Raw genomic sequence first — 14,155 nt, 5'->3', positions numbered from 1 at the left:
TTGTGAATGCCCCAGCTCTGGATGCATTCAAGGACTGTCTGGATGGGGCTCTGAGCAGCCTGGTTTGATGCAAGGTGGCAGGCAGCAGGGAAACAGGGGACTTGGACCTTTAGGTGATTTTTAGGGTCCCTTCCAACCCAAACAATTCAATGATTCAAACACCCAGCTGTCATGATGGTCTGACAGAATAGGCAGCACTGAGTTCAGGAAATACAAAGTTTATTTTCATTATGGTAACTTGGTTCCTATGCCTATATTTTTATAAGATACTACTTTTTCTATTGGTCATTCTGACAATTTTTAACCAAGCTTTTCTCTGGAGTGATGGTATTCACTTACTGTGGATGTGATAGTTTGGTTACAGAGTGAGAAAACTAGGTAAATTTTCTCACAGTTTGTGAGACTCTAGAGAGTTGTAGAGAAATAATGATAGTTTGTTATTGTAAATAACCTGTAAGTAGTGTTTTTCTTACTCTCTGTTTTCTCGTTTTTCTTAGAGATTGTTTATAAGAAAAGTGTTTTTGTTAATTAGCTAATCAGGTGAAATGTATTAATTAATTGACCAATCTAGTCTATATGTATCAGAACAGTCTATAAAAAGAGAATTTTCATATTAAACTGCTGCTGTGCAAGCCAGCATTCTTGTAAGTCTGTATTGTTTCTTACTCAATAACGACTACTTGCAGTAAAATAACCGTAAGAGCTAAATAAACATTTTATATCACACCAGTTATTTCCACAAGACCTGTACACATTATTGCAACATAGATAAAAGGGCAGCATCTTGTACAGAATTTGGATAAAATGTTTTGGATAAAAGACTGATTTTCATATTTTAAGGAGAACTGTCTTACACTCTTCATGAAAAAAAAAAAAAAACATTTTGAATTTCAAAAACCTGCTGGACAGTGACAGAAATGCTTCCAAAACAGATTTAATCTCATTAGCTCAAACCTCTGAAGATGTATGAATTCTGTTTTTAACATGTCAAAATGTAGATTGACCACTATTTTTTCTTCAAACGCCTACACAGCTGCAGAATTCTGTGCCTCTGATGGAATTAATGGGATTCTAAAGAGACTAAACAGGATTAGAAAGGAATACTTGAGAGAAAAAAATATTCTCATATTCATGATGTTTTTTCCTCAGTTTTGATTCCAAGCAAAATGAGGATGGTAGATATTCACTAAATTCTCTTTATATTAGGGTTTAATTAATCCAGAATGACACTTGAGTCCGCTTTCTTAATGTTCCATTGTAAATCATCTGCAAAGCTTCAGTTAACTTGAATTTAGATGCATTTATGCACTGCAAAAATGAAAACATTAATCCAGAATTATCACTATGGAATAAATGTAATTCTATTACATTTCATGCCAAAAGCCTCCATGTGCAAGGCTTTAAAAATTGAGGGACAATTTTGAAATCAATCTAAGTATGAAAAAAGCCATATTTTACCTTCACAGAAATAAATACTATAAATTATGCAGAATTTTATTAATTATTAATATGCTGGCTTTGGTTTCTTCTTATATATTAAGAGGTATATTAATCTTGCGCTCTTTGTCCATTTTTTTATATGCTTAATTATCTAAAAGAACAATAATAATTGCAATCATGTTTGTAGTTTCGGCCAGCTAGTGGCATGCCACTGATCCTGATTTCCTTTGATTTTTCTTTAAATTCAACAGCTGAATTGACTAGAAGAAAAGCTTTTTGGACGTGGATTATTTGAAAATTACTCAGAATATATTATTCATGTTGTACAGTTCACAAACTGTGTGAACTGCACAACATGAATAATATAGTCTCAATAATTTTCAGTGTTGGTATACTTTGTGTATACCACAAGGTATACCACAGTGTTTGTATACCTTGAGCATAAAAATAATTTCAGATTGGAGAAAATTAATCAACAAAAGTGTATGCCCTGTGTTAGGAAATATTCAAACAATCATTTGCACTAATATTTATGAAGTTTGTAAATTTCTGATACTCTGAAAAAATTCTTTGTACCATCAGTATTCTCTCAAACAATAAATACTCAGGTTCAGCATTATAAACAAAACAAATTCTGCTGTATTTAAGAATTAATTATATTATTTACTGAATTGTGCTGTCTTGTATGGCCTAACATATTTACTGAATTTTGCTGTGTTGTATAAAAGCCTAACATTTTAATGACTCCCTAAAATCCTTGAGCATTCTGCTGCTTTTAACATGAGAGGTTGTATTGTATTACTTTTGCTTTTGTTTTTCTTTTAAATATTATGTATCTCTAGCACAAGGCCATCCAAAACATTGCATCAGCTGCAGCTTTCACTTCCCTGTTTCACCCCTTCCCTCAGAAACTGTTTTTAAAATATGTACAATAGCAGCTCCTTGAACAGTAATTATACAGTAAGTATTGTACAATTATTAAATATTAAACACTACCATATTTGTCAGAAATTTTTTGCAAAGTCCTGGCTGGTAAAGACCTATAGAAAATCTTTGTGCTTTCTATAGAAAAGGGAAACTAAATGTTTATAAATAGATGCAGAGCCTTGGCCTGGTAGAATTGTACATATGGAACTGCCTTCCACTACAAAAATCTGCAGACGACAGCTTCCTAAGGAAAGGTGTGAGGTAATTAATTTATGAATTAAAGAGATTTTCTGTATGAATTAAAGGATATTTTATTTATGTAGAAATGCCTGTAGAACCAACTTGACAACACATCATATTCAAGCCAGCAGTAAAATATTTATTTAACAGTTTTTTATGGTAGTAATCCATGATTTGATTTATTCATAGCTAGAGAAAAATGCCACTTCATGGTGTCAAGGTGCACAAAATTTACTTGTATAAAAGCTGAAAATCAAAGCAGATCCACAATTACAGTTATTATTGTTAATCAATCAGTAATGTTATTGTGGTTGGAAAGAAATAAAAGAAACCCAGAATAGCTGGCTTAAGGTGTTCTGCCTCTATCAATGTGAATATGGAACAGGGTTAATAATAAACCATAATAATAATTTCATGCATTTATTGCATGATTTATTGCACAAGTAACTTTTTTGCCCTTTTTTGGTCAAGGGAAGTAAAGTAGACAAAAATATATGAATTTAGAGCATGCTGTTTCCTTCTTGAGTATCTTTCTGCAGGAAAAGTATTTCAGCATTATTTTTATGGAGAAAATGCATGACCCGCAGTGAAATTTTCTGTCAAAGAGCTCTTCTTTTGGACCTAAAATGTAACAGTAAACAGGCACCAGTTTGTATTAGAAGGACAGAACAAAATTTCATTACAAAACAAATTGCTCCAGTTGCTGGAGATTAATGGGGTGTTTCTCCTCTGGCTTGCTGTGTCTTGTAAAATATATGTCTCTGCATGCTTATTAAGGAGGGATGAGGGACTACATGCACACAGAGAGTGCATTGCACTGCTTAAAATTGCTCATCACTGCCTTGCTGAGGAGAGTTATGACATTATGGTATGTTAGGAGCAAAGCTGAAATCCATGGCCATTTAAGTCACTGTCAAGGTTTTAAAATGTGATTCAGCAAAAGCAGTTAAATAGCTTGCCAAAAATGTAAGATGGAACATCTTGTACTATTTTTTTCCATGCACAGGAGTATCCTGGAAAAGGAAGCTGCTTTAAATCACTATGTATAAAACTAACAACTTTAAGTGAGTGAAAAAGAAGTACTTTTTATTATAATGTGCTCAAAATGATCCCTAGTGAGATAAGGCATTATTTATCCTAATGAAAATTTTAACAATCTTGTATTTCTCTTTTAAAACTGTGTTAAGATATTCTTTGTAACAGGCATCCACATTTACTGGTTTTGCTGCCCCATTTTTTATCAGACTCTGTTTTCTATAGATGGTAGGAATTAGGGATATTTCCATCTTATTAAGCTTTCTCAAGAAAGCCTATGCACAAGGCCAGATGCACATTTTTCTGGTTTTGCCCTTTTCTTCAGTGCAGATCCATGCAACAGAGATAAGGACATGTCTGTGAGAAGGCTTATGCTTGCCAGATCCCATGATCAGCTTCCTCTCAGCCATAATCATCTAATAGACAAGCCACAGCTCAAGCTCAAAGCATTTGTAGTAAGTTTAGAATAGCAGACCCCAGCTGGTAGCAGAGAGCAAAGCAGAATGCAAAGCAGCAGCAGAGCATATTGGTGGACTAATTTGCTTGAATTTGTTTTCAGTACTGCTTGTCTAGACCCTATGCAAGCAAATTTGGAAATGTTTAGGGACCCCAAAATATACAAAATCTCTCTCATACTGGTTGTTGTACAATTACCTAGATCCCATGGCTGTCTGTATTTGCAGATGGCCGCTGTACAGTAAACATTATGAAGTAAAAAGAAGCTACTGTGGAAAAAAACCCAAATAAACAAAAATCAAACAAATAATGCCACCACCATCCCCAAAACTCCAAAAGAAATAGCATTTCAATTTTTGTTTCTAAGTACTTTCTTACTTTCAGCTGTTTCATAGAGACCTAACATTTCACAAAGATTTTCAAAGAAATTTAAAGCAATGTAAAAAGGCATAACTAGAAGAATAATAGTTGCTTAGAACTAAAAATGCATAATAAAAGTATACATTCAGTATTAATAACTTCCAGGTTATCAAATGTTTATAATTTTTATTGAAATATTCTATGTTGTAAGCTTAGTATAGGTGGCGGCCTACATATTTTTCAGTAGTCCTCATAGATAAAGACTGTTATGACAAACATTCCATGAAAATAGAATTATTAATTCACTCTTATTAAATACTATACACTATTTTGCTAGCATTTTCCAGCTAGAACTCCAAAACATGTATAAATGAGAGTGAATTCTCAACAAGTTCCTTTAAAGGGTAATTAAAATTATTGCAATATTTCATAAGTGATTATATCAGAGTAGAAAGAGAATAGGTGACAGGACAAGTGTCACTAAGCACAGGAGGCAGGAACAAGATGAGAATACAGGACACAAATGTCACAGCATTCTACGATCATCTTAGTTTATTACCTTCTGTGGAAGCTGTGCGTCTTTGAAAAGCATCTTCCTCTGCTTCTAAAAATGCTAAGCAGCACTCTGCTTACAATCAAAATATTTTTTTAGCATCCCTGTAGGTATTATTCCCCAGAACCAGAATGTCATGGATCAAATACTTATCACATGTGTTAAAAGAGAATAAAAAACTCCTGGTCTTCTTAACAGAATCAAACAGGCTCAGTACACAATCCTTTGACTCTTAAGACAAAAAGGATTTGGGAGGAACAGCTAGATTTTTTTTGTAGTATCTTCAGGAAATTTGGAATTATCCTAACATTTTATCTATCCTGATCCTGTCAAATATGACAGTTCATAAGGGTTGATGTCCTCAGTGGATGGTGAAATTTAAACTGCCTTTGTCTGCTAAATGAATATGTCTGTGGTGAAATGATACCATTCAACTTGGCCTGGCTTCCAAACATGTCCCAGCACTTCAGCTTTCAGCTGCATTTACTAAGGGATATTTTCACAGGATCAAACAGGAGATGATATCCAGGACACAGCATCCAAAGACTCAAGTCGTGTGTTTTCATGTTGCAGCTCATACACCCCACAGAATAAAAACACATACAAACCCAAATGAAGCCAAAATGAAAACTTTCCTTGCACACTTTGGCAGTTACTAGTTTTTGAAGTAGAAATAGCTCAAAGCTGAATTAGTAGTATTGTATCAGTTTAAACATAAGGTTATCATTTTAGGATTGACAGCTATTTAAAAATTACTGTTTGAGAATCCTGTCACTGGCAAACACCCTCAATGTACATAGAGCACTGGCTTTTGGCTACTTCTGTCCATCTGTTGAGTCACACTGTGCCAAGTCATAAGTGAAGGTGTCTCCTGAAGGCATAGAATTTAGGCTGTGATCAGAATATATAAAGATAGTGATAAAATTTACTACTTTTGCAAGATTTTTCCTTTTGCCAGGGCTTAGTATACATATGCTTTTTATAATTATTGATTATGCTATTATTGTACCACACCTATTGACAAATTCCCTATTTCAGTAAAAACATTTGGCTTGTGTTTCTGAGGATTGAGTTAATTGTGAGAACTGAAACAACAGCTGGTTACTTATGAAACTTTTTATGAATACCAATAAAATAAAATTACAATAGAAACATATGTTGTTATTCATCCAGGAATTGTCTTTTTCTCCTGGCATTCCTTTTCTACAACAGATAGATGTTAAGCACTTACTTCACCCTGTAAAGGATTAGAAAAAGTCTCACACAACTTAAACTCTTAACAACCATGAGTATTTAGGTGTTAAAATGAAAAAACTGAAACTGAATAGAATCACTGTTCTTCTTTGATTCTTCTTCTTTGATTTAGTCAAAAGCTTTAAGTAAATACTTGAAAATTATTTGCAGATAACAGAAAAATGGTAAAATATATGGCAATTTTCATGGAAAATTCTGTAACTGAAGAAAAGATAATACATTTGCAAAAATGTTGTCTGTTTGACAGTGATGAATGCATGAATAAATTAGCATCCTTAAAAATTTAGAGCTGTATGTATGAAAATTTCTTCTTTAAAAATATGAAAAATTGTGTTATATTTTTATGAAACTGCTTGTGAGTAGTGTCATGGTTTCTGACTGGCATATCATAGTGTTTCATAAAAGTCTAATCAACAAATATGTTGCAAAGTAGGTAATGGCTCCAAAGAACTTGCAGCCTAAGGTACAGTTTCAGGCAAAAGAAAAAAATATCATTGTCCTTAAGCAAGCAGCTTCTATAGCTGAAATCAAATCTAACTTGAAAATGATAGACAAATTACACAAAATAATCTGGGGTGACTTTACAAGGATTATTTCAGATTTACTGCAAGCAAATTTTTAAGTGATCAGCCTTTGTTTCATTAGCACTCCTGATCATGGTTGCACATAGCCTTAATAATCAAATGTTTTCAGTTCCCTATTTTTGGTATATTTTTGCTCTATTGTAAGGTTTTTGTACTGAAAAGTGAAGCAATGAAAATTCTTTAAGTTTTGATCCATGTTTTGAGTCAAATTAAATCTACAATTTAATGAAACAATATCTCACAAGTTTTCATCTTTCTATTTGTTGGATTGCAGTATTTCTCAGAAACACCAAAATAAATTGAGAACAAGATGTACCTCTTACCTGAACAAATGAAGATACACCAAAGCTGTGTTTTTTCCAGGGATAAAAAGCCAGCATTCTGGAAATTAATTTAAAATATTGATTATCTCATCATGTATCAGGCACCCTTAAAATTAGAATAGTTCTAAGAGTAATTCAGGAGAAATAAAAAAAATTCCTTTCAAAGATGGGAAAAGAGATGACAAAGACTTTTTTTTATTTTCCTGATATCTAGAGGAGACTCTGCCAGACTATTGTAACAAAGAAAGTGATAGATTGCTGGAATAGTGCTGAACCAGAAAAAAAGTCTCTTGTACAAGGAAACAGAAGACTAAAAAGACACTTATAGCATGCCAAATTTATTTCATTGCAAAAGATTTTTTTTAATGTTATTTTTTCAGCAAATTTGAGCTCTACATTCAAACACTTTGGGGGTTATTAGCTGCAGATGTATCTACTCAGTGTGGTTATCCTTCACCTCCCCAAAACCAAAATCCCGAAGCCAAAATGCAACTGCATTAATGCTTCCCAAAATCTCTTGCAGGAGGATGTTGTTATGATCAATTTATAGCGATGCCTCTGTCCAAATTAAGGTGTGAACAACCACAGGCTGAAGTCAATAATACAGATTTTATTTAACAGTAAATATAGAGAGATAGGAAGAAATGGGAGGGGGCATGTTGGGGGTGGCGCAGAGAGACAAGACAGACTAAGCAGAAGGATGTAGTAGTTTTGGCTTGCTAATCTAAGTTACAGCACCAATTAATGTAGTGCTGGCCAAATGCCACTGCACCCATTAAAATTATTTTTATTTTTTGCTGTGATATAAAGATAGGAGAAGAGCAAAAGCAGGCTCAAACTTTAAAGGGTACAAAGAAATCTTTATTAACAGAACTAAAAGAAGAATAAGAATTAGAATAAACTTTCAGAACACTTCTCTTTTCCTCAACTCCTCTTTCCTTTACTACTTACCATGTAAAGAGAAAAAACCTGGTATTTTCAGTCACTTTACAATCTTTAAAATAATCTTCCTTCATTTCACTTAGGGAGAGGAATCTTTCCTGCCATGCCATGGAGAGTTTTCCACAACAAACAGTTTTCTCATGGTTTTAATTTTCATTAATAGCAGCAGCCATAAATCTTCAGTTGTGAAGACCCTCCCACAGTTTGGTAGTCTTCCCACAACTACTACCACGGGTCATCTCAGCTTGTGGGGTACAATTTTAAGGATGAGCTGTCCTAGTATAAAAGCAAAAGTTCTTTTCATCTTACTTTGGGATTATCTTCATCTCTGAGAACAGACGTCTTCTATCTTTAGAAGTTTTTTCACCTCTCATTTCTTTCTGTTCAAGCTTCTCATCAGATCACAGCTACTTCAACTTGTTTGCTTCAACACGTGTGCCTTTCCTCATAGCTGGGTTAGAATGCTACATTCCCCCAGTGCATTCTACAAATTACAGGGGAAAGAGTCTGATGTACCAATTATATCTTTACTATAGAATTACAAGAGAATTTTAGCCCAAGATTAAGGCATTTCCTCATTCTTCTCTTGGTTGGGATTTGACTCTTTCTTCACTGGCCTCAGTGTCTCCATCTTGTTTTCTTTACGTGTCTTCACCCTTTCCTTTTCAGTCTTTCAGTAAAGCCTTTCAGTAAAGAATGACTGACTTTAATAACAAATCTAAGGACCTTAAATTTGAGGCATAGTCCATAAAATGCTGATTAGTTCATTCTTTTTATAGTGGTTATCTTATCAGTTGGATCCAAAAGCTGTCAAAGTTTACATGAAGTAGTTTATGCAGAAAAAGAGATATTGCCCAGTAAGTAATAAGTTAAACCCATGTAAATTATGCAAACAAAAAAAAAAAATTATGACAGATAAAGCCAAACAGATGTTTCCACAACTGCTTGTAAAATTATGCCTTCACTTCCTGGCTTTGTGTTTGAAACAAACTGTATAAAAACCTGAAACAGAAATAGCAAAATACAAGAAGAACTATAACTTTTTTGCATGCAAATAACCTTTCCTCCTGTCATATATACCTCTCCTCTCTCATTTTCAGGAGCACTGGAAAATACATAAGCACTTCGGAGACAATTTTTATAATTGTTACAAACTGGAAATAGTCCAGTGCAGTGCAGCTTTACTAACTGCAGTGGAGTTCCAGCCATTTAGTAAGAGCAGCCAACTTGCTCCTTTAGAGGAGTGTTTGGATTAATGGCCCTAGCCCAGGACAGCTTCCTACAGCTGTACTGAAAAGAGCTCTGGCTTCTGCTAGCTCTTTGAGTTTTTGTGTCTTTTGGGGGTTTTGCTTCATTGGCTATTAGAGGGTTTTAAATTTTCTTTCATTATAGGAATAGTTCAATCAATTCAGGAGTTTTTTTGTATTTAGTCCAACAGCATGTTGATGCATCAGTCTTTTCTCACAGCTACTCTATCCAGTGATAAAATTAAGAATATGCAAGGGGACAAAAAGTAATTACCTCCATGTTTCAATTTGTTGATGAATGAATTTAGAAGAAGCCATATTATTTTTTGCATTAAAATTTGCTACCACTCAGTAAAACTGTAGCAAAGATCCAAATATTATTTTTAAAATACATTAATAAAAATAATAAGGCACTAAGTAAAATAGACAGAAAATAAATAATAATTAAATAAATAATAAATAATGTAATAAATGGAAAATTAATCTGGAGTAAACAGTTTGTATGTACTTAGAGACAAAATTATTTTAAAATATATTTCTATAATATTTCTTCTTTTTCATAAGCAATAAATATCTCATTGAGAATGAAGAAGTCTAAGTAGCTATTTGGGTGTCCACTGCAAAAACAATAATCTTGAAAAATTTATTTCTCAATAAGGAGCTTAAAATACATTCTTTCACAGGAATCTAAAATTAATTCATTAACATCAGTTATTATAAACTCCTTCCAATATATTAAAATGTTTCTGCCTTGCATTTACACTTTTAATATTTTTATAAAACAGAACATAAGATGTTTTTTCATTTAATCTTGTCAGAAATACCCTGATAACACCCTGGTTTGCCTTTGAAATAATATATGCTCATTAAAATGTAGATCAAGAGTCCAATCAGAATATGATGGCAATCAAATTGCAATATTCAATGAAGAGGTTTCCAGGCTGACTTCGTTAGTAAACCTAATGAATTTCAGGTTCTTACTGGTCTTGTATTTGTTTGTACAATTGTAAAGGCTCAATTATGAAGCCTTGAGATAGTCTAAAAATAACATCAGCCTAATGAAAATTTTCAATTAGATTTGTGAAAACCTTTTTTTTTGTTGTTTTTTATAATCTCATTTTTCTCTTTAACTGTTACAGATGAGCTCTTGGGGGAAAGATTAGAAAATAGGATGCATTATGTTACATTCCTTATTAGGCATGCAACTAGAAAGTATATTCTAAAACTTTGCATAGTATTTTAAAACATATTGTGGTTATAATGTGCACTGGTTAATGCATTTTTTATTTTTTGTTATCTTTCATATTTTACTCAGTTGATTCATATACTTTATCAGCTACAGCTTTCTGCTTTCATAAATCAAGAATTTTTTAATTCCATATCAAAGAATCAAATATATTTTAAAAATTCAATCCTGAAAATATATCTTTTTTTTTAAATTACGTTCCTATAATTAAAACTTAAAAAGTCTGATATCATGTCTGATTTTATCATGCACAAAAAAGGAATGGTAATATTTATGGGTTTTATTACTTGAGATATATCCTCTTTCAGCCAAATTTGGGTTCAAGCAATCTGTGAATTCACTTAATGTTTACAATAGCAACATGGAAGGCAGGACATCACAGAAAGCAGAAGTCTTTGGGACTCAGAGTGCAGTGGAAACACCTAAGAATTTCTTGGTCTCCAAAGGTTAATTGGGGACCAGAATGTCCCTGAGTATTTACCAAGCTCTTTTCAGAGCTTCAAGACTTCAATGTGCCAGATTCAGTGGCTCTTATTTTTCTGCTTATACCTTGGAGCACAGCACAACAGAATCCATCTTTGGAGCCAAAGGTTGTAGGGATGTGGCTGCTGTCCAGCTCCTGGGGCCAGAGGATACACAAACAGCTCCCTAAAGTTATCAAGATAGAAGGACAATTCATTCTCTCATTTACTTTGAAGAATTTACCCAATCCTAGTCCCAGAGTAACTTCTTGCTATTATTTTGGATTTTGCCAAGCTGTACGAATGAATGAAAAATTCTTTAGACAAAGTATGCTTTAATTATAATCCATAATAGACTAGCTCACTACTCTTATATTTAAAATACAAAAGCCATAATCAAAATTAATCTAAAACTACCTTTGTAAGTAAAACTAGGACAGTTCCCAGGGATTTATACATCTGGAAAGCATGTGGCACATTTCAATTTCAAATTTTTTCTTTTTTTTCTAGCAAGAAAAAATGGAATTTTTTTTCACATACTAATATGATATTGTTATTAAAATGGTATTTCACTGAAAACTGATTTTACTCTCAGGTGAAGCAGGTGTTTTGCATTGAAAAGAAGTTTTAACCAGTGTTACCATGTGGTACAATAAGCATAGTGCCACAGCTATGTTCTCTGGAGATTAATAAGCATTTCAAAGTAAGGGAAACCACCTTTATTTTTCTCCTTTGGCTACAGAGTGAGCCTGGGTTGACTATCTTAGACTTAGAAAATATTCAAGTTTAAAGATCTGTGCTGGTGAATACCATCTTCACTGTATGCAACACTTCACTCTCTGCAGTTTCATGAAAGAGCAATGGTTCTATATTTGACACCACATAATTCAGCCTTTTTTTTTTACCAGAATAAGACAACATGTCATTTTACTCCTTTGCAGTTTGGAAAGGACCTCCTATAAAGTAAGCAGTCCAATGACACTGCACTGAAGCTGTTAGGATTGTGAAAATCTGTGGGAGTACAGGCAAACACGGCATCAGGCAAGGGCAGACTGGAAAGGTGAGTCTGCAGAATCCACATGTGTGTCAGCCTCACTTTCTCCTAGCAGATTAAACAGACACTGTGTAAATTAGATTATCATCTGTAAATTACAGTTATCGTTCCTCTAAATTTGACATAATCCCATACTGTTATTCTGTCACGTCCAGATTAGAAACAAGGTTCAGCTTTATCTCTTTAGAGGATGTTTCTCTGTTTCATTCCAACAAACTGATGACAGATATCCCATTCTTTAGTGAGTCACTTGGATGTGACATGGACTGCTATCACAGTATATGCTGTCACTTGTAAATTGAGTTACTTGCTAATATCCGATTAAAAGAAAAAAATCTTATTAGGGAGGGAGTTTTTAGTAAATGTAAAGCAGTCTTTTGATAGTTGCCCCTAATGGTTCTTTATGTCTGTAGAAATGGATACTGAGGCAGAACATTTTGGAGGATTCCTGTATTAAGTTAACATAATGAGAGGATATTCTATGTATACAATGTGTACTATATGACACTATGCACTGAAATAATAATACATTATTCATTAAGTGTCAATAAGTGCACTCTAAAATAAATTTATGTTTAAATCATTTTCACTCTGATTTGTTTTAACTAAGCCTGTGATCTACTTGTTCCCCACTTTTAAATGATTTCATTATTTCATTTCAAAATTATTACAGCAAACCACTACATTTTAAACATATAAAGGCTTTTCTTGTGGGATTTAAAAGAAATATTTTTGTATTTTTAATTCTACATATTTTACAAAGCTTAGGAAAGCCTGTGTAATGGACTTATCAAAGTTGTCATTGTTCTTCACACTGAGATTTGGGGTTTGTGTCTCTGTTGTTCATCATTCATTAATGATACAAACAGGCTTGTCTTTTGACTGCAGAAATCCTTTTTATAGCTTATAATTTATGATGAACATGGCCTTGTGTGATAAATACCCATCAAATTCATAATTATTTTATATTTATATTAATTGAACTGTTCCATCTGTTAAAATATTTAAACTTTTTCTATCCATCTATAGTCTTATTATACATCATCTCTTCTTTTCTGGCAGTCTTAATTTCTACCTTAGTCTTTATGGAATCTCCCAAAAACAATGAAAAACATCTGTTCAAATACTCTGAGAAGTTTTAAATCAAAACCCATACTATCTATTCTTTACTTTTGCAGTAGTGTTTAAATGAATGTTTTTTCAGCATATAATACATTCATCTTTAAACTTTTTAATCTTCTGCACTAGCAGCCTATGCCAGCTGTCTGTGGTACTGCCTCCTACAAAATGGGCTGAAACAAACCACTGTGTTCTTAATTTTATTTCTGCATGTACCGTCCACCATGCAATGTCCCACACACTTTTTACTCTAACTCATTGGGTTGAAAGCAAAACAATTATTTTGTGAAGACTCATTTATCTGTCTTAATTCAACTCACTTTCTAGTCTGCTTTTTTTGTAGGCATATACTCTCATACATTCACCAAGGAAAAAAAAAGGCCCAACCAAACTGAAATAAAGATACAAAAACTGTATTCGATAATGTTACCAGTTTGTTTATGCAGGCAACTTTCCTGAAATATCTCATGAGATTTCTATACTTATGGTAGAACCTGCCAGCATATAGAAATCATATAATTTTGGTGTATTCCTTAAATTTAAAGCAGAGATAATAAGTATAGAATCACTTTCATATACTGAAGGGGAAGTTAATGAAATAATTTGCCTTATTCCTCTTGCAAGTAGTCTGACTTTAAGGAGAATGTTGCCTTTTAATTCCATGTAAGAAGAATACAGATTTTTCTGTTTCTTTTATATTTATTTATTTATTTATTTATTTATTTATTATGTATTTATTTATCGGAGGGATGGAGGGAATATTTGTGGATGGAGATAATGGCACTTGGAACAGGGAAAGAAAGATCTGTGCATACCAAATGGTAGATGAATCTCAAGGCTTCATAAAGAGAAAATAATACAAACTAGAAAGAAATGTGTTACATACATTTCTCACTCTAGAACTACATCAGGAA

At 33.1% G+C, this 14,155-nt stretch overlaps 1 protein-coding gene across 17 annotated transcripts in view; it reads right to left on the bottom strand.

Annotated features, from left to right (window-relative positions):
* The window catches only part of LOC110475258 (uncharacterized), a 43,266-nt gene extending 29,603 nt beyond the window's left edge, over positions 1-13,663 (bottom strand). For 7 of the 17 annotated variants that reach the window (XR_014955618.1, XR_014955621.1, XR_014955615.1 and 4 more), the window contains exons 1-2: positions 8,124-13,663; positions 7,173-7,230 (exon numbers count right to left, since the gene is read on the bottom strand). Coding sequence is in view for 8 of the 17 variants with exons in the window: in XM_085580414.1 (XP_085436540.1) it covers positions 7,173-7,230; positions 8,124-8,126 (61 nt within the window). In the remaining 9 variants the exon portion in view is untranslated. Of the gene's footprint in view, positions 1-1,837; positions 4,368-7,172; positions 7,231-8,123 lie in introns of those variants that run through there. The other 10 variants (XR_014955613.1, XR_014955616.1, XM_085580420.1 and 7 more) reach the window with 3 other exon arrangements.
* Between the last annotated feature and the right edge of the window lie 492 nt (positions 13,664-14,155).

The sequence above is a fragment of the Lonchura striata genome, chromosome 5, assembly GCF_050655825.1.
Source record: "Lonchura striata isolate lonStrDom1 chromosome 5, ASM5065582v1, whole genome shotgun sequence".
In the NCBI taxonomy this organism is placed as follows: Eukaryota; Metazoa; Chordata; class Aves; order Passeriformes; family Estrildidae; genus Lonchura; species Lonchura striata.
The sequence above is the reverse complement of the archived record's forward strand: the minus strand, read 5'-3'. Positions and strand labels throughout refer to the sequence as shown.